Genomic DNA, 23,752 nt, shown 5'->3' with positions numbered 1-23,752 from the left:
GTTAAATTCGTGTTGTTGAAGATGGGAGATGTTTTCTCCCTAGGTGGCAAATGACATAGGAAATGGAGGTTTGGGTAAAAGTAAGATGCTATCATTAATCTGGACTTGGGCTTGATGGGGAGCTGGCCTCTTCTAGGGCCATGACTTGAACAAAAGGACGTAAGGGTAAGCAGCTTGCAGGCGAGGGTTTATCTGCAGAAGACAGACCTTCCTCCAGAAACCTCTGCCTTCATTTTGGCTCTCTGCCTGCTAGTTCAGTCTCCTTTCTCTCCCACTTTCCCCAGCATGGGCTTCTGTGCTTCTTAGAGCGATGGCTCTTTCTTTTTCAGGCAAGAGAAACTGCAAAGGGCTTACTATTCAGCTGCCAGTGGGGGGCAGACCCAAATTCTTGGCTCTGGCCTCTGTGGACCTGGATGTTGAAGAGAATCCAACTCCCTGCCTGACCAGGTATTGATGTATAAACTTACTCAGGTGTCATGGGTCTAGCTTGTTCCAAATGTCTACAGGGGTAAAGGAAAAAGAAAGGGAAGATTTGAGTTTCAAATCTGTTAAAGCCATACTTCTCTATCTTCCCCAGTATGTGTGCTGGACCATTCTTTCTAAAGTGTTGAGACCTGGCTTATCTCCCAGGATGTAGGCCCGAGGCAGGATTTTGTATTTTTTTGGGTACTATGCCTGGTGCAGAAGCCAAGTTCCACACTAGGGACCTGGGGTAAGGAGCATTCTATGGCAATCGTTGCAATTCCTTCCTCTGACATGCCTTGGAGACACCCTTGCAATGGATTATCATCTCACCTGACCAGCCAAAGCTATGAGTTATTGTTGGTCATTGCATTTTTCTAACTACTCTCTCCTCTTTGGGATCTTAAGCCCTACTCTCCTCCTGCCTCTCCCACACCTCTGATGACTGTCCTCTCTCTAACTTTCATATGGATCCTTCTTCCTTGTCCACTTCTTAATGATGCTGTCTCCAGGTTATTGGAAATGATCTCCCCCTTTGCCATGACTTGTGACACCCAGACCTATACTTCTGGATGGATTTCTCTTCCTCATCGTTCTTCAGGCAGTTCAAATTCAACGTGACCCAAACTAAGTTCCTTATCTTCTCCCGAACTTGCTCATCTGCTCTTCCCCTTCTATGATCGTCTCCATGAAGGATACTGCTATTCTCTCCTTCACTCTAGCAAGAAATCAGGAATCACACTACAGGCCTCTCTTACTCTCACCTCTCCTACCCCAATTCCAGATAGTTTATATCAAAATCCTGCAAATTCTACTTCCTTAACATTGTTTACTTCAATCTCCTTCTCCTTATCCCTGAACGGATGCTCATTATCTCCTGTCTGGGCCACTGTGACTAGCTTCCTAGTCTCTGCTCTTGCTTCTTGTCAGTCCATTCTCTACATTGCAGCACAAAGCCTGGACTACAGAAGGACTCAGTAGACATTGGTTAAATAATAGAACAAACGAATGAATGAATGAGTGAGTGAGTGAGTGAATGACTTATGGGTAGAGATTGTTCAGAGGAGCAATGTAGTTGTTCTGCAGCTGGTTGTCATTGTGAGTTAACATCAGAGATCACTATTCTCTACCTCATTTTGGCCTTAGTGGAAATACTTGGGTATCACATAAATTTAGGATAAAGTTCGTGGGATTCAGGAGACCTGGGTGATATAGTCCAGGCTCTGCAATGTGCTGACTCTGGCATAGGTCTTTTTCTGAGGCTGTATTTGACCCTGAGAGCACTGCAAAATCAAGAATCAAGGAGATGGAGTTTCTCAGTTGCTCTGCACTCACCGTGCGGCATAATCCTTTGGGAGGAAGAGGGGCAAAGATTATGATAGGTTGTCAACCTGGAGAAGTGGCTGAATCCATAAGGAGATGTCTTGGTAGCTCCTTATGTGACACATTGTTCAATACCCCAGCATCATCCAATCTTCTCAGAAAGATCTAATGTGGGCTTCCATGCCCTCTTTTTCTCTCTTTCTCTCATGATACAATGGGCTTGGTCTTGGGTATTCTGGAAGTCTCTTTGCAGAGCTCTGATTTCTAAACCAGATATCGTATGTGCTGTTGAACAGCTAACTCCTGTTTAATTTCCCTTATATCTTGGCTTAAGCAGTGGTTTTATATTTAAGTTGAGTAACTGGCTGCGAGACCCCCATTAATCCCCTAGGCTCTTTGGACCTCATTAATAACATCTTACCTGACAACTCATTGAGATTCCTTTTGAGTTTCAAGATGTTTATTCTGTTCTTCTCATTGCAGTTTTTAGTGAATAAACTGCACTCTGTGAGAGTGTATGTACTATCTTCTCTTTCCATTGTAAACTTGCTGCTTCCATGTTACTTTTCAGGGCAGTGCAGAGCATCAGTCCCTTTCAAGGCTCTAGAGATAAGAGCCAGTACGTGAATAAAGAAGGCATTAAAAGTTACCAGTCTTGGGAAAATGTTAATAGCAATGATTTTAATTCAGTTCATTGCCTCAGCAGATTCATTCCCTACAGTACATTATTTTTCAGCACTTCATTCTGTCCAATTTTAGGCAATGAATAATCACAATTCTGTCAAGTATGGTTCCAATGATTTCCTCCAAGGAACTTAGGGTGACTTAGCACATCTTGGAATCCTTTTCTAGGCCCCAAATCCTGAAGGGTAAGGAGGAGCCAGTGGAGGAAAGGGGCAAGAGTGATCATGACTATTTTCTGGAGAAGGAAGTTTGACAAAGGAGAGATACTTTGTCAAGGTCAGAGAGTTGGCTTCAGGGCCAAAGCCAGGCTCTCAGCTCTTATGGTTCCATGAGTTGGGTTGCTGTGTTTATTTTCCTGTCTCTGCTAAATTCATCCTCTTTTCTGCTTCCTTCAATGTAATCTCATCCCCTATAGAAAGCCAAAGAGTTCACTTTCTTCCAAGCTTGGTGCCTGGTTGGCTCCACGTCAGAGCACTGGCTGGGTCTCTGGAACCAGTGATCAGACTGTTATTGGAGTGTGACTGGCATTTCAGGCTGCAAGATGCAGTTTGGAGAGGAGATGCTCACCTAAATTCTTGGAGCCTTTCTGAATGTATCAGTTCTTCCACTGGAGATCACCAATATAAGTTCCAACATAAGTTGGATTAAGCATCCTCCTGCTTCTCAAGGTGGGGCTGTAGGCCAAATGATGTCTGGAGGCCCTCTTCTGAGTTTGCTGGTATCTTACATATGATCTTTTGTTCAGAAGATAACAGCATGAGACATTGATCACCTCTCAAAAGACGTGTTCTTTCTCTACCTGCCAGAGTCCCCCTGCTACCCATGGTCGGTTTCATCACCTAAACCCACTTACTGCACTAATTTATGTCACTTGCTTGGTGTCCTTAAACATGCCTCTTTAATCTATAGTATTTTTATTTTAATTAGTTTTAAGTATATAGTACATTGGTTAGACATCTATATAGTTTGTGAGACGATCCCCCCAATTGGTCCATCCCTCTCCTGACTCTCCATTTGGCCAACATATTAATGCTAACTGCATTCCTTATGCTGTGCTCCTTATGTCGTGCTCCCCATCCCCAAGTACTAATTTGTACTTCTTTAACCCTTCACCTCATTCTCCCAGCCCTCCCTTCTCTCTGTCACCAAATTGTCCACTATATTTGTGAATCTGTTTTTGATTAGTTAGTTCTTTTTATTTCTTAGATTCTGCATTTAAGTGAAATCATATAGTGTTTATCTTTCTCTTTCTGACTTAAATACTTTCTAGGTATTCTAGGTCCGTCAAAGCAATATCTTTTTCCATGCCCTTCCTTTTCATATGTAGGGGTCTTGTTTTCTTATTCTTTCAGCCACTCTATCTTTTGGTTTGAGTGCTTAATTCTTTTCCACTTAAGGTACTTATTGATAGGAATGTCGTTGTTGCCATTCTTTATTTCTGTTTTTGATACATGTTGTTTCTTCTTAAAGAAATCCCTTCAACATTTCCTGTAATACTGGCTTGCTGGTGATAAATTTCTTTAGCTTATTTTTGTCTGGGAAGCTCTTTATCTGTCCTTCAACTCTAAATGATAGCTTTGCGGGATAAATTATTCTTGGTTGTGGATCCTGGGTCTTCATCCTGTCAAATATTTTTTGCCAAGCCTTTCTGTCCTGCACAGTTTTTTTTTGAGAAATCAGCTGCCAGTCTTATGGGTGTTCCCTTATAAGTAACTGTTTTTCTCTTGCTGCTTTTAATATTCTTTCTTTCTATTTAACCTTTGGCATTTTAATTATGATGTGTCTTGGTGCGGGCTTCTTTGGATCCCTGATTTTTGGAATTCTCTGAGCTTCCTGGAGTTTTATGTCCATTTCCTTTACCAGGTTAGGGAAGTTTTCCATCATTATTTCTTCAAACAGCTGTTCAACATCTTGATTTTCTTCAGTAACACCGATCAGACGGATATTTGGACCCTTAATAGTTTCTCATATGCCTCTTAAATTATTTTTATAGTCTTGGCATCTTATCTCTTGCCATTCTGATTGAGTGTCCTTGGCTTTCTTGTACTCTAGATAGGGCATTTGATCCTTTTCTTTATTAACTTTGTTTATTCCTTTGTTTATTCCATTTAATATACTTCCCATCTCAGATAACGTATTTTTCATTTCATACTGGTTTTCTTTTATAATTTCCATTTCCATTTTTGTGGGTTTTTTTTTTTTATCTCTTTGTTAAAGTTCTCTTCCCCAAAGTTCCTTGAGCATCTTTATAACCGGTGTTTTGAACTCTGTTAGATTACTTGATTCCATTGTATCCAGATCTCTGTTCTGTTCTCTCATGTGGTTTCCGCTTCTTTGTTTTCCCATTTTGGCTGCCTTTCCGTGTCTGTTTCTATGCACTAAGCAAAGCTGCTAAGTCTCCTGGTCTTATTAGTGTGGCTTTGTGTGTAGGCATCCAGTGGCACAGTCCTGAGATGGGTTCAGCTGCAGGCCAAATTTAGCCCAAGCCTCTACCCCTCTGGGACCACCTGTTAAGATTCAGCAAGCGATCCACAGATGCTGTGCTTATAGTTGCCTCAAAAGGCCACACCAGAAACTGAGGGCAGCTTCCTCCTTCAGTGTTAAGTCTCAGCAAGGAGCACCTGACTCACTGAGGATATACCTGGATGTGGCTTGGGAGGGGCCGCGAGTTGGGGGAGGCAGCATTTCTGGGAATCTTCTGGAGGGGAGTGATCTCTGTTATCCAGTTTGGTGACGTCACGGCTATGGCGGAGCTGTGTCCAGCGCATTGGTAGTGGGGAGGGTTCAACAGGGAATAATGGATACCGCCGGTACTTCTGTAAAGAGCAAGTCTCCCCTCAGCTCTCACTCCCACCATGTCTCCCTGTAAGTCCCTGGTGCCCCCTGTGCATTGCCGAATCGGCACTGGTGCTCAGAGTGAGGTCTGTCACCATGAAAATCCACTGGCGGACGCTGCCCCTTTAAGAGGCTTCTGCCGCTGCTGCAGCCTCCATCTCACTCAGCCGCTCGGGACTGGGCAGCCCTGCGTCCTCGCCCAGCCCTACCTTCTGCTGTTGCAGGGTGTTTTCTTAAATTTCTCCATAGTTGTATGCTTGTTCATCTAGATCCCGGGTGATTTTTCCTTGCTGCTCCTCCTTGTTTCTGTCACAACTTTGATTTGGTTGCTAGAGAGATGAACAGAGCCTCTATCATCTATGCCATTCCCCCCACCCCGCCCCTAATTCATAATATTGAATTCACTTCCTTCTCTTTCTGAGATGGGAATCTAAGGCCAGAGAGAGTAAAGGCCGACTCAAGGATGCACAGCAAGCTGGGACCCAAAATAAGAGCTCCTAGATCCAAGTGTAGGCCTTTTCTCATCATATGGTCCTGGCTCTGAGAATGAGAATCTTTGTATCCCTGAGCTTTTGAAAACTGTCCAGTTAGAAACTTTCCTCTTCAAGATCTTTTTACAAGGTTTACAAACCTAGATAAAGGAAGGCCCTCATCAGTTTGCTGGAGACGGATTCCAAGGTAGAATGATTCAGGAGAGAGACAAATATTTGTGTCCTATTGGAAAAATGGTGAGGTATTTAAGAGGGAGCCCAGAATGCTACATCACAGGGCCTGAACGGGATGATTTTGTTTGGGAAACATTTTGGGTAGGGGTTGTCATTATTGGCCACCTGTACCTCAAGATCTTGATCTTGGAGCAAGATTGCCTCTCATGAATCTGTATTAAAATATGGGAGGCAATTTTCTGTAGGCTTGACTCCATGTTCTTCCAATTTCTAACTCTATGATTTTGAACTAGTTACTTATTTTTTCTGAGCCTCATTTTCCTTATATAAAAAATCGGAATCATGTATTCTTTCTTCAAAAAATTGGTGTGAAATAATAGTGAAAATGCACTTAGCGTAGGGCCTGGTCAACACATGGCTATTGCTTCATTTGTGGTTACGAGTGTTCATTAGGATTGCTAGATGCTCACCTGTCTTGGATGAATTCCGAAAAGTCACCTGGTTTGCATATTTAAAGTTAGGCCTAAAGGAGCTGAGATGGCACATGGGCCCCAGTCATCTGGGAAAATGCCTGGGGAATGGCAGGGGAGACTGGACTCTGAAGAGACATTTCAAGTGCTAAGCAATCCTGCCTAGGGCCAATTCTGGCAGCTTGGAAACCCTGAGTTCTGTCATTTGCTGACATCAGGAACCCGGGGGGAAGCCACTTAAACTCTTTGAGTCTCTGTCTCCTCTGCAGGGCTATTTGTCCATGCATCTATCTCTTCATTCATTCAATCACACCTTCAATAAGCGTTTACTGAGAATGTATGATGTGTCAACCCCATGCTATGTGTTATGATAAGCCCTGGGGATGCAACTCAGTAAGAAACAGTCCTTGCTTTTGAGAAACTTTTGCTTCGGTAGGGGAGTAGGAGAGGATACCAGCAGTTACAGGGGTATTGTGAAGACAATAGGAGGGGTGCCGAGGAACCACCTGTGGAGAGGAGCTGTTGGGGCAAAAAGACAAGACTCCTAATTTAAAATAACTTCACCATTTACTAAGCATGGCAATGCAGGAAGAAGAGAGGTGAAGGCAGGCCCCCTGAATATTGCATGCTTCAATTCCCTCCATTCCTCAACATTTCTTAGTACATCAAAACCACAGGCTTTCTTTTATGCAGAGATGAAATCTAAGCCCTCCTATGAGAACTGCCTGGTGGTTGCGTAGGAGAGGAAATTTTATGACATCCAGGTGGAAAGGGACTATGAGGAAATCCCATGATACCTGGTAAGAGACTTTGTGACTCTCCTATAAGCAACGTCAAATGCCGTCCTTAGAATGGAGCCTGATAAAGTACTGAGGACCAGTCATTCTGTTGAGATCTGTCTTTCTCTAATGGGAAGATTATATGTTCTGTGACTAATTTCTTCACCAGGGCATTTAACTTGGTGGAGGAAGGTGATCAAAGTGGACTTGCTATAGGGAATGACATCTGAGCCTTCCTGAAGACTTACTGGAGTTGTCCAGGTGTGGAGTTGGGCAGGTAGAGGGCAGTAGAGAGGGAGGAACTGGCTAGTCTAGGTAAAGAAACAGCAGGCATCAAGGCCAGAAGGCACAGGTACAGTACAATAGGAGACACAGAGAAGGACATTAGGACTGAAACAGCATTTGAGGAGGGACCTGAGGAGTAGGCAAGGCGTCAGATCACGGAGGGCAGTTGGAGATGGTAAGCCTTGCAAATGAATTTGGACTTTATCTGTAAGGATTCTAGTAGCTCCAGCTTACACTTTGGCTTCACGGATAAAGTTAACCTAGCTTTCCTGGGCTCTGGAGTGCTCTTCTGAGAAAAAGCAGGGCACAGCAGGCCATTCATGCAGGGGAGCATCTCAGAGCCAGCACAGAGTGGGTCAGCGTCAAGCTTCGACAGGTAGGGGAAATGCCCTTCTTTCCTGTGTTTCCCTTGGGGCTCTCTGGGATGGAGTTGCCTGGAGTGGGACTGAGAGTGAGCCTTTGGGGTTGACTTCCAGCCACTCTGTCACTGTGCTTTTCAGCCCTTTTCTTTGCACAGTTCCTCCAGGTACCTTGTTAAGGGAATCATTCATTCATTTGCTCATTTTTTTAATGCCTTCAACAAATATTTATTGAACGCCCACTCCATGTCAGGCATTGTTCTGCAAGCTGGGATTACAGTAGAGTCTGATGCTGCCTACCTACGTTTTTAAAGTTTTCATTTCATGGGGAGGACAGATATAAAGAAATTAATGAACTAGTGTCAGGTATTGATAAGAGTTCTGAAGAAAAATGAAGAAGGTAAGGGAATAGAATGTGATAGAGGTGGGGGTGTTTTCAGATAGCGTAGTCTGAAGAGTCCACTCTGCAAAGGTGATGTTTAAATAAAGATCTGAAAGAGATGAAAGAGTGAACCATTCAAATATATAGGGAAACAGCTGGTGCAAAGTCCCTAGGTGGGATCAAGTGTTGGGGTGTACAAGGAGCAGAATAAAGGCCAGGGTGACAGAGACTGAATAGCAGGAGAGAGCTGGAGAGGTTGCAGGGCCTTATAGGCATGTAGAGGATGCAGGAGTTGAGGAATAAAAGTTCAGAACCTCAGAACACTGACGAGATGTCAGATGGAGTCTAGCCTTCCTAAGTCTCTTTAGCACATAGCCTTCCTGGGCTTCTAGATAAGACTTTCCCAGGCTCCAGAACCCATAGGTATTCCCTGGGAAAATAGCTTCTTGGACTTGTCTTCTCCCTCTTTCCCATTATTATTAAAACTAAAGGAGTTCTTTCTTCCTCCTTTCAGGAGCAAAGGCAACCGACGAGCGAGTTCACACTAGGTGTTAATTTGACAAGCAAATGCTTAATATGTTGTATTTTCCGCCCCTGCTTTTGATTTGAGAATTTGGAAAGTGATAGGAAAGATAGAGTGGTAAATGCTGCATCTAGACTTTTTAGGCTGTAAGTCCAAGGATTGCTTATTTTTAGTGGTTTTCAAATCACTAAATTAATCAAATTTGGCTATCCAAATCTGATTTTTTTGCCTCCAGTTTTTTTCCATCACAGTCAAATAAGCATAACTTAGAATTTACTATCTTAACCATTTTTAAGTTTATAGTGTGAATATACTCAATGGCATTAAGTATATTTACATTATGTGACCATTGCCACCACCCATCTCCAGAACTCTTCATCTTGCAAAATTGAAGTTCCATACCCATTAAACGCTAACTCTTCATTCTCCTTTGCCCTCAGCTCCTAGCAACCACCATTCTTTCTGTTTCTATGGATATGACTACTCTAAACACCTCATGTAGGTGGAATCCTACAGTATTTGTCTTTTTGTGACTGACTTATTTCGCTTAGCATAATATCTTCAGAGTTCATTCATGCTGTAGCACGTGTCAGAATTTCCCTCCTTTTTAAGGCCAAATAATATTTTGTTGTATGTATGTACCACGTTCTGCTTGTCTATTCATCCATTGATAAACAACTGGGTTGCTTTTACTTTTTAGCTATTGTAAATAATGCCACTATAAAAGTGGGTATACAAATATCTCTCTGCTTTCAATTCTCTTGCGTACATACCTAAAAGTGGAATTGGTGGATCATATGGTAATTCTATCTTTAATTTTTTGAGGAAGCACTATACAGTAGCTATATCATTTTACGTTCCCAACAACAGTGCACAGGATTCCAATTTCTTCACATCCTTGCTAACACTTATTTTCTGTTTATTTATTTATTTTTTTTTATCACATATAGTTATTATCTCTAGAAGTTCAGTTTGGGTCATTTTTATACCTTCTATGTCTTTACTTAACATGATTAATCTTTCCTCTAGTTTCTTGGACATATGAAATAAAGTTACAATAATAATTTTTAATGACCTTGTCTACTAATTCCATCATCTGTGTCCTTTCTGGGTTAATGTAGAGTGACCGTTTTTTTCTCCTCATTGTAGATAGTATTTTCCCACTTCTTTGGCAAGCCTGGTAATTTTGGACTGAATGACTTACAGTGCGGAATCCAGACCTTACTGGGTGCTGGATATTTTTGGACATTTTGTATTTCTAAGCTTTTTTTCCTGGGATACAGTTAAATTACTTAGAAAGTTTAACCCTTTTAGGTCTTGCCTTTAAGCTTTGTGTGGTGGAATCAGAGAAGTCTTCAATCTAGGGCTAATTTCCACCACTTAGGGGGAAATACAAAACAAAAAAAACCCAAAAATCTTGTCTGAGTATTTATGAATTATGAGGTTTTCCACTCTGGCTTGGGAGCATAAAGACTATTTCTCGCCCTGTATGAGTACCACAGGTTAGTCTCTCTAGCTTTTCAATAGTTATTTTCCTGGCCTCAGGTAGTTTTTTCACATGCTTGATTTGCTCAGTCTCAGCTGAAGACTTGAGGGCATTCTCTCCAGATATCCAAAGCCCTCTCTCTGTTTATCTTCTACCCTCTAGTATTCTGCCTTGCAAACTCTAGCTGCCTTGCTGTCCTGATGATTCCCACCTCTGTCTCTTCCACTAAGAGATTGTCCTAGCTCTGCCTGTGTTCTTGCTCCCTACACCACTGCTCAGATACTCAAACTAGGCAAGAAGCCGGACTATTACAGGCTTTACTTTGTTTGTCATCTCTCAGGGATACAGGATTTCATTGCCAGATGTTCAGTGTCTCAAAAACTGTCATTTCTTATATTTTGTCTAGCTTTTAAACTGATCATCACAATGGCCTGGGAATGCTTTTAAAAATCTAGTTTCTTGGAATATGTCATTGGTTGTTTTGAGACCACCTTTGGAATAGACCTGAATATTACCAGATGGCTGACATTGTTCCCTTTGTAGCTAGGATGTCAACATTTTTAGTGAATACTTACATTGGAATCTCTGAATAAAAGAGTCAGTCACCTCTGCTGGGGTGGAATCTGGGGTGGAAATGTATTTATTTGGCATAAATAGGTTTGCTAAAACTAGAAAGAAAGTGTCTGGATGGGTCTATGAAAACCAGATGAGATACTGGACTAAGTTGTTGTGGCTGAGGCCTTGTCCAACTACTTGTGATTTTCTTTCTGACTTATAACATGGCTTTGTAGCTCACTTTTCTCCAGCCATTTGATTCATGGACACATGATGGGGCCAGAGACTCTGTGAGGGGTCAGCTCTTGGGTTCTGACCAGCAGCGCTGTATGGGCTGAATCCGTCAGTCGGCTTCTCTGAGTCACAACATCATTACCTGCAATTTTGGCCTTGTATGACTTGGATGTGAAGAGATTGTTGGAAAAATGTCTAACGAGCACACTTGAATTTGTACTTGAAGCCACTTGTAGTCTATATGGATGGGATTATGGGTACTTTGTAAATGTATTCTATATTTGTAAAAATATTGTCTTCCAGAAATCCCAGGAGATAAGACACTTCTTGGTAAAGACATTTGGAGTACCATTGGACCCTCCAAAGTGTTGGGTATTATTAGGATTCTGATGATTATTCTCAGTTTTGTCTTTCTGCCCCCTCTCCACCCTCTCAAGGGAATGTAAAGTCTCTGAGTGCATGCCAGAAAGAAGCCTCCATTACTCCACTTTTGTAATCTATTTACGAAGGGCAACATTTTGACCCAGCTAAAGAGTATCCATAATGAACCCCAGCTCTGGACCAAATGTTAAGGGGAAACAATGACACCTAAGGTCTGGTTACTGGTCTGAAGGGATTTATTTTTTGGTAGTAGAAACAACACCTACAATTGTGAGGCAACTTGAATTAGACTGTTTGCCAAGAAAACAACACAGAATATAACCAGAAGCTCTACACTGGCAGATGCCATAGGAATTCAGAATGGGAACAGGAAAAACCAGGTGTTGGAGGCTGGAGAAAATGACTGACTTTCACAATGGCCAGGTTCCTGAAGATAGCAATTACATAATACTCAAAAAGCGTTGTAAATGAGGAAGGTAGGCAAAACAGAGCCCAAGGAGTGGACAGTGTGGAGGGTGAGGATCAGGTTCAGGCAGTCAGCAGAATGGAGTGCTAAGGACAGACACAGTCACTGTGCCTGGTGCCTGTGAAAAGTCCAGAGAGCACCTAAAAATAGCATCAGGGCTTAGAGTCAGATTGCCAGAGATGGTAGTCTACTCCTCCTGTACCACACTGTAAAATTTCCTCCAAATATTTACTCACTTAGCATGTTTCAGTCATCACTGTAGGCCCATGAAAGAGGCAGGACACATAATTATTGTCATTTGACAGAAGAGAAAACTGAAGTTAGGAAAAGTTACATGGCTTTTACATAGTGACCTGAATAGAGGAAGAGAGAACCAAGACCGGAATCCACACGTGGTCTATCTGTGCTACCTCTGCCTAATACTCTCTACCTCCACCGATGATCCTAGCCTGGGGTAGGGAGTCACGAGCCCAGCTCAGGTCCCACAGGGGTGATTTAACTCAACTCTGGAACTAAAGCTTAGTCCAACTCCAGGCGAGGTGAGGGCATGAGGAGATTGGCCGTGTCATTCTGCATCTGTCTGTAAAGGAAAGTGGAGAGGGAAGCCTAGTGCTCAGTTTCGTCCTTCATGTCAAAGGAAAGGAAGAGTCTCCTGGTGCCTTGGGGAGGGAAAAAGAAGGGAAGTCTGTTTTTTAAGCCCATTAAGTAAGAAGAGCCACGAGCCAAGCATCCAATTAACCTGACATCTCTTGCAGACAAAATATCTGAGGATATAAGAGAATTTAATATGTGGAGGCTTGGGAGAAAAGTGACTAATAGCTGGAAAACAGCCCCAGTTTATTTAAAAAATAGGTCAGGCCCAACAAATCTAGTAGATTCTTTCCTAGCAGTTCCTGATCCAGGAGACAAGGAGTGCCGTATGGGTGCAATGCCATTTTGATTTGAAGCAGATACAGCTGTTGACCCACAAAGAGACAGTCAGGGCTGATGGGAAGCACTGGTACACAGAGAAAACTGCCAAGGACCACCCTCCACACTGAACCGCATGGTCACCCTGGCAATGACAGCTGGTTAGGTCATCCAGCCTGACCGTTGCAGAGCCCATACCCGATCCCGGCTCTCTTGATGTGAGGACTAACGTGCTTTCTGTAACCTGTGGCTTCCTCTCTTCCAGGTGTTCTTGACCCAGCTCAGACATTGTCTGGGAATCACGGCAGCACCGAGGCAGCACCAGGCTGTCCTCTGAGGGCTGCAGCAGGGGTCAGAGGAACAGAGAAGGCAGGGAGCTGTCCCCAACTCTGTCTGGAGCAGGGTTTCACAGGCAGCACTGCAGGAGCTGGTAAACATGCAACTTATTAGATCCCACTGCCAGACACTCTGTTTTTGTTGGTCTGGGGTGGGGCCTGAGACCCACCCCAGGATGACTGGTACAGATCGTAATAGAGAAACACTGTCCTAAATTAGAGTCCCCCATGTGGTTCCTTCAGAACATTAATTTCTAGAGATGTTTATAGATCTCTCAGGAGAAAAGGGAGCCGTAGGCATAAATTTGGTAGCCCTAAGATACCCTAATGCCCTCGTGGGGATTCACAATTCATTTTAGCCAATGAAAGGCTTAAAAAGATTACAATTAAGAAGTCTCTTACATTTTGCAATATATATGTATTTCAAATCATTAAATTGTACACCTTAAATTTACACAGTATTATATGTCAATTATACCTCAGTAAAGCTAAAAAATAAAGATCTCTTCTTAGCTTATTTACCCAAACTTACTTTATCATGAATCTCTTTTTCTAGGAGTATCTATTCTATAGAACACAATGTAGAAAAGTGCAACTTTAGCCCAGTGGTTCTCAAACTTTGAGATGCATCAGAATCAAGTGGAGGGCTTGTTGGAATAGATTGCTGGGCCCCGCCCTAGAGATTTTAATTTGGTGGTTTCCAGTAAGGCTCGAGAATTTGCATTTCATGTGAGTTTCTAGGTGATGCCAAGGCTGGTGGTCCAGGGACCACATTTTGAGAACCACCGCCAAGACTCCTCTGAAGCCCTGGCTCAGTCAAGGGTCCTGGCTGGCCTCCCGGCAGCATTTCCCAGAGGGACAACGGGGACTGAGCGTGATGAGTGGCAGGACCTAAGGGAAGGGGATTCCAGGAGCACAGCCTTGGAGGAGACTTGAGTTTTAAGGTAATAAAGAAGTATGTGAGGATGAACTCTGCTGAGAAGTCAGTTACAGTCAGGAACACTGTAAAACAGGAAAGTCTCAGTGGGTGACGGCAGCTGACGCTCTGTGACATGCATCTGTGTCTGGCCTTGCCCTAGGAGGATCTAGAGTGTCTGTGCCTTTAATAAGCTAACTCTAGTGAGGTACATGAGGGTGCCTATTGACAATGAACAAGCCAGAAGGCTCTGGAGGCCATGTACAGGAAGACAACACTATCTTGCAGGACCAGCAACATCTAGACCCTTCTCCCCATTCCACAGACTAGCAGACTGCTAACCCTCAGGAGAAAAGCAGTGAACTAGGGCTATGTGCTTGCTCTAGTAGAGCACTTTCTTCTGAGGAGGTTGACTTCAGTATTGCTTTGCTGGGTTCTATCTTTTAGTCCAGATGTTAGGAAACATGGATGCAGGAGAGTAGATATGAGGGTAAAACCAGGGCTGCCTTTGGCCAATGACGGGCATGAGAACTGTATGTTTGTGGGCAATAGGTGAGGTCCACATGCCCAGCCGTGCCCTTGCTCACCTCGCTGCCGCCTGACATTCCACCACTGGAGTGTTCTCCTTTTGGTTAAAGCTGTGGTCCATGACTGAAGGCAGACAGTGCTCGAAGAGCCGACTCTATGTGATTATTAACTACATAGGCCACAGTTTAGATCACATCCGGTGAGTAAACAGGCGGAAGAAGAAGGGGAGTGATGAGTGTCTGAGGGTGACCCTGGGCCGGGCTAGATGTGAAGGTGGGCTAGGTGGGAGTAAGGGGAAGGCAGGTGGGGAGAAAGTTGTGGTGAGACCTGGGCTGGGAGTGTTCCTCCTTCCACACCCTCCTCTGCTCCCCTTGTGGTGTCCCCACCCCTGCAGTCCCCTTTCTGTCCCTCCATGGGGCCTCTGGCCAGGCAGGCTGCTGCTGAGGACAGACGACTCAGGTTAGAAAAAGCTCTCTTGACATTTGGAAAACAGAGCAGGATTTGGCTCCTCATGTGGAGCCTCTTGTTCTCAGGAAAATCGTTTTCACGACTTGGGCTGATGCCAGTAAGAGCCATTTATAGCCCCACGGGCTTGGGTTAGCTTCAGCTGCCTAGTGCAGAAAGAGCTGGCTTCTCTCTGCCCCTGCCACTTCCCCCTTCATATCTCCTTCACCCCCACTCTTCTTCCTTCGAGCCTCTTTCTCCTCTCCCCACCACACCTTTCTTATCTTCTTAGAGATTCCTGTCCTCAACTGGCCTTTGTGACCCTAGACACATGCCTTTCCTTGTGTGGCTTCAGCTTATCCTTTTACAAACTGGAGTCGAGCCGTTTCCTTCTGAACTGGGCTACGTCGGGGAGGTGCCTGCATGTGCCTACCTCCATCAAGGCACTTTCCTCTGCTTAGCTATTGCCTGTTGATCCTCTTTCTTCCCCCAGGCCTGGGCTTCCTGCTGAGCCAGTTTTGCTATCCATTTCTGATCATGAGGACTGGCTCAGTAACTCAGTTAAGCTGGGTAGGACTGAACTGAGCTAACCAGAGTATCTGTGTCAAGAGCACGGCTTTCGCATCAAACGGATATTGGTTTACGTCCTGGCTCTGTTACTTGCTAGTTCTGGGCTCGGGCAATTGACTGAATTTTTTGAGCTTCGATTTCTTCATTTTGAAATTTCTGTAGCTCGTTGAGTTATTGTAAGGATTTTATTAGATGATATTTATAAAGTACTTCACACAGTGCCTGGCACACAGTGGGTTCTCAAACAATGTCAAAGATCATCATCAACCATCTACCCTCATTTTCAGGTAGTAGTGGGGTTAGATAAAAAATGCTCAGCCTGAATCCCCACTCCTGCCCCTGGAAATCCCACCCATTCTTAGAGGAACAGCTCGCACATTTCTTTAGGAAGCCATTCTCCTCTTGATTTCCAGCTTAGGTGCTTCCTGCAGCCCTTTATTTTATCTCAGCAGTTAGTGGGGCCTGGGCCTGTTCATCCCATTGGAATGAAGTAGACTAGGACAATTGCAGATGGTATACTAGGGAGAAAAACTGTGCTGAAGGTGTCCCAGGAAAGGCCAGGCATAGAGGAAGGTTAGCGTCTGAAGAGTCTTGATTAGTAATTGGCACTGAGAATAGCAGACAAAGTCACACATTCTAACAGTGAGACGTGACCCTCAGCAGATCAGGAAAGTGGACAGCATTGGGAGACCTTCCACAAATAGCAGTGCCGTGAGCCTGTGGCCCTTGGGAGGAAGTGAGGAGAGAGCGAGGCACGGCTTGTTCTATGTGTTGGGGCACCTGGTCAAGGCTGGAGGCAATTATGTAAAAATACTTACCGGAACCAAACACGAGGACAGAGCAGGCAGAGCTGGAACTTTAGGGTGACCTAGGCACAAGTCCCAAACTGCTGGGCTAGAGAGATTCAAATGTCCAGTGGGAAGGGACGTCAGCACGGGGATCAAATTGGAGCTGTGATGGCCACAGCTGTGGGGAGACTGAGGTGGTGAGGCTGGGGTCAGTCTGGCTTCCTCCCCTGCGTGATTTCTAATCTTTTGCTGACTTGTCAGCCAACATATACAAGCCTGGTTAATGTTCGAAGGCGGCCTTCACCGAGAGCCTCTGGTTGCTCACTGTGGCCCGTGGAGGAGTCGGGACATCTGATTTTATAGATGAGCCCACAGTCATCCCTCAAGACCCAGTCCTTATGTTCCTTGAGTCTTTTCAGGGCCATCAGAAGGCAGGCAAATGGGCCAAAGGCCATTTTCAGAGCCCCTCTCAAGGTTCTTCCACTATGCCTGAATCATCTTTAATAGCTTCCAGAGATGTCTGGATTCCTATATGAGTTTCTATGTGCCTATATGGGGACCTAACGGGTTCCTATATATCTCTGTTTCTCCCACAGAACTGCACAGTGCCTCACTACGGCAGATGCTCAGTAGATAGTTCTGGAATGACAAGACCACTCAGGTAGCTGAATGCCCAGGGATCATGGGTCACTGCTATTTCCCACCTTGCTCCCCGCCTCCTGGAACAGGGCACACCTATCAGTTGATGGGCAGAGTGCAAGGCCAAGCTGGGCTAACAGTCTACGGCACCAGGGACTGAACCACAGTCACATTTTTGTCCCTATGATCTGTGGTTATGCAGCTGAGTGGCCCCCCCATATCTATTCATTGCTTTGGCTCATAAATGCGGTGTGTGGTGCATGGTAGACACTTTGTAAGTTGGCTGCTGGGGAAAATGGGACCTTGGAATCACAGTCGAATGGCAGCTCTGGAAAGAAAGATAAGCACAAGAAAGAAAAGAATTAACTGTTCACAATCTAACACCCTGTGACAACTCCCAAGCCTCTCCTCATCACACACAGGTATGAATAGGTTTTAATTTTCAAAATGCAATCACACTGTCTATTCTTCTTCTACTTTTTCTCCTCAGCCCACGGTTTACCGTGATTATAATTCTGTGTTATCAAACACTCTCTCGCAACACTTTAAGAGGCTGAGTAGCATTATACTGTGTGAATGGCCATAGTTTACATATATAATCAGTTTTGCTTTGTGGAACCACTAGGTCGACTCCTATTTTTTTGTCATTATGAAGAATGCTTTCAAAAAATTCTTAGAGTTACATGTTTATGATTAACCATGATTCTTCTCTCATGATAAATTCCAAAAAAAAAAAAAAAAAAATTACTGGGCTAAAAGATTAGTGATTTTTAATGTTTTTAATGGATTTTATCAAACTCCCTTCCAAAAAGGTCTCGCTAGAAGTATATGAAAGTACCTATCAAAAATACAGAGTTTTAGTAGTTTTTGGGGAATTGAGTTTATTTAGTATTTAAAAATTACAACACTTTTGTTTTAATTTAAAGTTACCTGCTTTCTCGGCAGGTTAAATATTTTTGCTGGATGTTAATTTGTCGTTCGTACTTTTTCTTATGTGAATTGGCTATAAGATCCCTCGTCCAATGTTAGATTGGGGATTTTTATCTTTTCCTCATTGGCTCGTAAGAGCTCTCTGCATATTAAGGATATTAACCTTTGTCTGCCATGTAAGGTAGGAATATATTCAGATTTTATCACTTGCCTTTTAATTTTGCTTATGATATTTATTGACTGGGACTACATTACTGTCTGCTTACTAGACATCTTTTTTATATGATGCAATGGCATTTCACATATCACATATCCAAATTGAAATTCATTATTTCCTCTTCCCCAAACTGTCCTTCCTACTGATTTGCTTATTGCTGTTGATATCACCACCATTTTCCTAGTCCCCCAGGCTCGAACTGTTGGAGTCATCTTTGATTCCTGATGTGCCGTCAGTGGCCAACTCCCATAGATTCTATTTCTACAGTTTCTCTGGCAGGCAGCCCCTCCATCACAGCAGTATTCCAGGTTTCCATCATTTCTCTGGATTTTGCAAATAGCCTCATAAGTTCATACCTCTTCTCTCCAATGCCAATCCCTGCATTCTTCCTTTCTCCTTGCCCCTCCAGTACACTGCCACCACATTAATCTTCCTAAAGTAGAGCTCAAACATAGAACTCCCTGGTTACCAACCGTCAACAGCTCCCCATTGTCTTGTGTTTAATTACGTCTTTGCCTGGCCATAATTTTCTTTTAGCTGAATCTCCTACTGTCTCCGCCAAGTTGCTCCCCAAACAAGCTCACTGCTTTCCCACCCCTTCACCTTTTAGCTCAAGCCTTCCCCTCCTCCTAGAGTTCTCTCACACCATCTTCACCTGCTGAATTCCACTCAGAAAGGTCCCCACCTACCCCACTGCAGCTATCCCAGGCTTTTCTGATTCTTTAAAGTGGAGTGAATTCTTTCTCCTTTGAGCTCCCAGAACAATTTTCTTGAACTTCTCTTGTAAAACAAACTTTATTCCATCCTCTAGTGGGGCCCTCAAAGGTCTTATACCCCTACTAGAAAGCAGAGTCCTTTGAGGGTGCTGTCCTGTATGTCTGTATCTTTCATAGGAACAACACAGTGCCTCGCCAAAGCAGATGCTCAGTAGGTAGTTCTGGAATGACAAGACCATCCAGGTAGCTGAATATCCAGGGATCTTGGGTCACTGCTATTTCCCACCTTGCTCTCAGCCTCCTGGGACAGGGCACACCCATCAGCTGATGGGCAGAGTGCAAGTCCCCTCTGCAGGAGGCTGAGCTGGGCTAACAGCCCATGGCACCAGGGACTGAATCACAGTCACCTTTTTGTCCCCATGACCTGTGGTTATGCAGCTGAGTGCCCCATATCTATTCATTGCTTTGGCTCATAAATGCATGGTAGACACTTTGTAAGTTGGCTGCTGAGAAAAGAGTCTCAGGGGGCCCTATGGAAAAGGGGACCTTGGAATCATAGTTGAATGGCAGCTAAGAGTTGCAAGAGGCCCCTGTAACCTTGACCACACATTCTGCCTGGATCAGCTAGGCCTTTTTCTCTCCTTGATATATTTAAATAGATTCAAGATTGGGGTCAGTTTCATGCACAGAGCCTTTTTCAGCTTTAGAGGTGACTCTGCAGCCAGCACGGGAGTGTGCAATTGACACAGTCTATTTTTAGCCTCCTGAAGACCATGACCAACATCCCAAGATGAGGGTGGGCACACCTGCTGCATTCTAATGAGGTAGCCCCAATTGCCTCTGCCAGCCAGCCCAGGATTTCACTGACCTAAAATCTGATGTTGCTAAACTGGGAAGTCTGCTTATTTCCCAGAGGCTGTAGCCTAGATACACCAGGAAAATGGGACCATCACATCCCCCAGCTGGCTCCCCTCCAGTCCGAGACATAGGGCAGTCTTAGAGCTGTGTCTACAGCATGATAAAGGGATAGAGTCACTGGGATTTCTTGATCTTGCTCTGTCCTAGGACCTCCCTGTTTACTTTGCAGGGAAAGGGCTAGGAAATCTGAGTTGACCCAGCTCACAAATGAGATAATTGAGGCAGAGAACACGGACATGTTTATGTAATCTGACTAATAATAATAATAATAATAATAATAATAATAATAAAGCGCTTACTATATGCCAAGCAGTGTTCTAATTTCTTTACATCTATTAACTCATTCAAACTTTCTGACAGCTCCCTCTGGTAGTTTTTATCATATTCTCTGCTTTGCAGAGGAGGAAACTGAGACACAGTGATGACAAATGACTTTCCAAGGTCATTTGTCAGCCAACAAGTGGCAGGGCTGGGTTTCAAATCCAGGCAGTGTGACCCCAAGGGCTTGTATTCTTGCACTGTTCTATCTGCCTCTTGATATCTATTTTTAATTTTACTAGAGCCAGGATAGGATCCAGGAGCCCTGAGTCCCAGCCCCAGATGACCAACTCCTGGATACTATTGCCTCTCTGCTTTTAAAATATGCTTCCCTGCTTTGAGGTCAGTCATTGCTGTGCTGTGCACACCTGGATTTCCTACACTGCAGGGAGAGGAGGCTCTTCTGGCACAATTGTGCTTCTGCCCCAGAAGTTCTCTGAGTTTCCATCTCCTTCTTCCTCCTCCCCTTGGCCTGAAGAGGAGGAAGAGTGATCAGCGATGGGCAGCAGCAGTTGGGTGTGTAGCTGGGCTAAGTGTTGGGATTGGGGTCCCAAAAAGAACAATAACTGTTGTACCTGGGCATGTCATCATCAGTTAGGGTCTTCACAGTTCACAGTAATCTGCTGAAGTTCGGAGAACTGTGAATCAGAAACCAGAGGGCAAGACAACAGATGTGAGTCACCAGAACCTAAGAGACCTGCATTTTGGGAGCCAAGTGCTGCCTGTTGGGTGGAGAGAAGCCCATGGGCGTGATCTTCCTGAGGGTGAATGTGGCACTATTTTAGTTTAACAAACACTTAGTGTGCGCTTGGCTGTTTCCTAAGCACTTTACAAATACCAACTTGTCTAATCCTCAGGACAGCTCTAGGAGATGGGGACCATTTTATTCCCATTTTAGATGTGGGGAAACAAAAGCATTATGAGGTTAATAATTTTGCCCCAAATTGTATATCTAGTAAGTGGCAGGGCTGGGATTTGAGTTTTAAGAGATTGGCTCTGGAATCATGCTATGTGATGCTATGCTATACATCTTTCCCTTTATAGAATGTTTACTATTCACCTCCAAAGGAAGGTATTATTGTCCCCATTTAATATATATGGAAACTGGGGCTCAGATCACCTGATTAGTAAGAGCTGGAACTGGGTTAAATCCAGGTCTGTTTGGCTCCTGAGTAGCATGCTGCCTCAGCCATCAATGTGACTGCCAGAAAGCTTGAAGGCACCATCCATCCCTCAGGAGTGGCTGCTGTGGCTGATTGGAACTGGGCTCAAGGTGTGGGAAGGAAGGCGGGGGGCGGGGGCGAGTCTCAGAGAGCAGGACCTCACTGCCAGTGTTAATACCAGGCTCCCCTTTTATTCCTTCAGGTGAGCAGTCCCCCTTCTCAGCCCCCTCAGCCTGTCGTCCCACCCAAGCCTGTGCAATGTGTCCATCATGTGTCCACTCAACCCAGCTGTCCGGGACGGGGTAAGATGTCCAAGCTGCTGAACCCCGAGGAGATGACCTCGAGAGATTATTACTTCGACTCCTATGCCCACTTTGGGATCCACGAGGTAAACCACCCTAGTGGCGGATTGGGGCGAGCTTGGCCCTCCTGTTTCATCACTGTTCTCTGAGACAGCATAATGTGTTCAACTCTGCTGTCATGAAGTGAGTTCTCCCATTGGCCCGAGGCCCCTGACCCTCTCTCCATCCCTGGGCCCCTCTGGGAGGGGATCAGGGCCTGGCCTGGAGCAGGTGAGTAGGTAAAAATGGGTGTTTGTGTTTCTTAGTGGGTGAGGAAGGAGTGCTCAAGGTTTCTCTGTTTTACGGTTGGGCACTTGTGTCTGCCCAACCCTCAGTCCAGGTGATCCAGGTGGACTGGACGTCCTCGGTCCTTGCTCTTGGAGCTCAGATGCTTTGCAGCTACGGTCCTGAGGCCAAAAAGGCCTTTTGAAGGTCACAGTGTCCATTCTTCAGGCAGGGATGAACATGAACCCTTAGGTTCATCCTAGACCAATGAATGAGTGCCTCCAGGGGAAAAAAAAAATACATCAACCTTCCTTGAAAACCTGGCCCAGGTCTGATACCCTGATCGATTCTTGGGAAATTCTTATATGTAAATGCTTGTCTTACACCATAGCAGGGAAGGTCTATGTGAGCTGTAACAGAAACAGATCTTCCTGACAAGAGGCATCCTGGCTACTGTGGGAGCACAACAGTAATTTACCCCCACCCTGCCCTTATCACCTCCAACACTCTTTCAAGCCACCCCAAATAAACAACTAACATTAACTGAGTGCTTACTGTTCTAAGCACAGTATATGTATCATTTCATTTAATCTTCCTAAGAACCCTAGAAAGAAAATATTTCTATTATCCCCTTGTGATATAAAGAAATATTGAAAAAGGAACAAAGGTTTGCTTGCTATGCAAGTGCATTTTCAAAATAAGTTTCGAAGCTCCCCCTTCCAATTAGATGCTTCTGTAAACCCTTTCTATATTAAAATGTGATACTGCCATTACCAGAAACGTGTTTAATAATAACAGCCAGCATTTTTTTTTTTTTGAATGCTTACAACATGCTGGGTGTTCTACCAAGCATTTTCTATTATTGGTTCATCTATTCCTCAGCTCAACCCTGTGAGGTTGGTATTATTATTTGTCCCTAATTTACAGATGAGGATATAAGACCTTAAGGATCAGATTAACTTTTGTTTATCCTTGCTGGTTCATTTGTGCATAAGGTCACTAGCTAATAAACGGCAGAACTAGAAATGAAACCTTCACATTTTGGGCTCAGGGGCTTCATTCCTAACTATGATGCCATACAGCTTCTAAAATCATTCTTTCTTGCAGAAAATGTTGACTTTGTTCCTCTGGTTCATTTGCAATTCCACTGGGAGGTAGAGAGTGGAGGCAGGGTCCCTCGGCTACTTCTAGACTTGGAGGCTCAGCCTGGGAGACTCAAGGTTGGGCCCCCTGAGAACTGCTCTTCACACAAAAGCTTAGGCCTGGGGCCTGCTCTGCGGTAGGGGTGAGGAGATTGGGCCTTGTGTTTAGTTCTGGGGGTCCTGGCCCAGGAAGGCCTGTGCAGTCAAGCTTGCAGCTCTTGGTGGATCAAATGCCTTCTCAGGGCAAATAGGTGAGCTGTTACACCTTCAGTGATCCTGATCCAATGTGGGTGAGGGGTTGGGATGGTGCATAAAATCCTGTCCTAGGCCTGTGAGAGGTTCCAGGGGGCAGGAGCTCCTCTCCTCAAGACCCTGCCCTTAATTAAAGCATATATCCTCTATGCAACAAATTCTAATGAGCTGGTGGCTCTAGGCACCTATTTCAGGGCATTTCCTGAGAAGAAACAGCAGTTCTGGGGGCTCCCAAATGCCTCCCCTTGGATCTACCTGATAGAAACAACCAACCATGATGTGTAGCTTATGCCTACTCTTCTCTAGTCTTTAGGCTCCATGCCCCTATGGAGCCTCCTTTGACACGTCCCTCTAAATTGCTAAGTTCTTGCCGGGCCACATTTTGGTACCTGGGACGTGATCTCCTGTGCTATTATTAATCTCTATAATTCCTTCAGGACTTGGTTCCCCATCCTCTAACCCAAGGCGTGGCACATCATCTGATTTGCTAAGGTTTATTGACACCACTGCTA

The 23,752-nt window shown here is 44.5% G+C and overlaps 1 protein-coding gene across 1 annotated transcript in view; it reads left to right on the top strand.

Moving 5' to 3' along the window:
• Positions 1-23,752, top strand: part of PRMT8 (protein arginine methyltransferase 8) — an 87,248-nt gene that overhangs the window by 14,859 nt on the left and 48,637 nt on the right. The window contains 1 exon segment of the mRNA XM_039869127.1: positions 21,483-21,668. Coding sequence (XP_039725061.1) covers positions 21,483-21,668 — 186 coding nt within the window.

This window comes from Pteropus medius, unplaced genomic scaffold, assembly GCF_902729225.1.
Source record: "Pteropus medius unplaced genomic scaffold, Ma_sr-lr_union100, whole genome shotgun sequence".
In the NCBI taxonomy this organism is placed as follows: domain Eukaryota; kingdom Metazoa; phylum Chordata; class Mammalia; order Chiroptera; family Pteropodidae; genus Pteropus; species Pteropus medius.
Note: the sequence above shows the minus strand (reverse complement) of the source record. Positions and strands in the feature narration are given on the sequence as shown.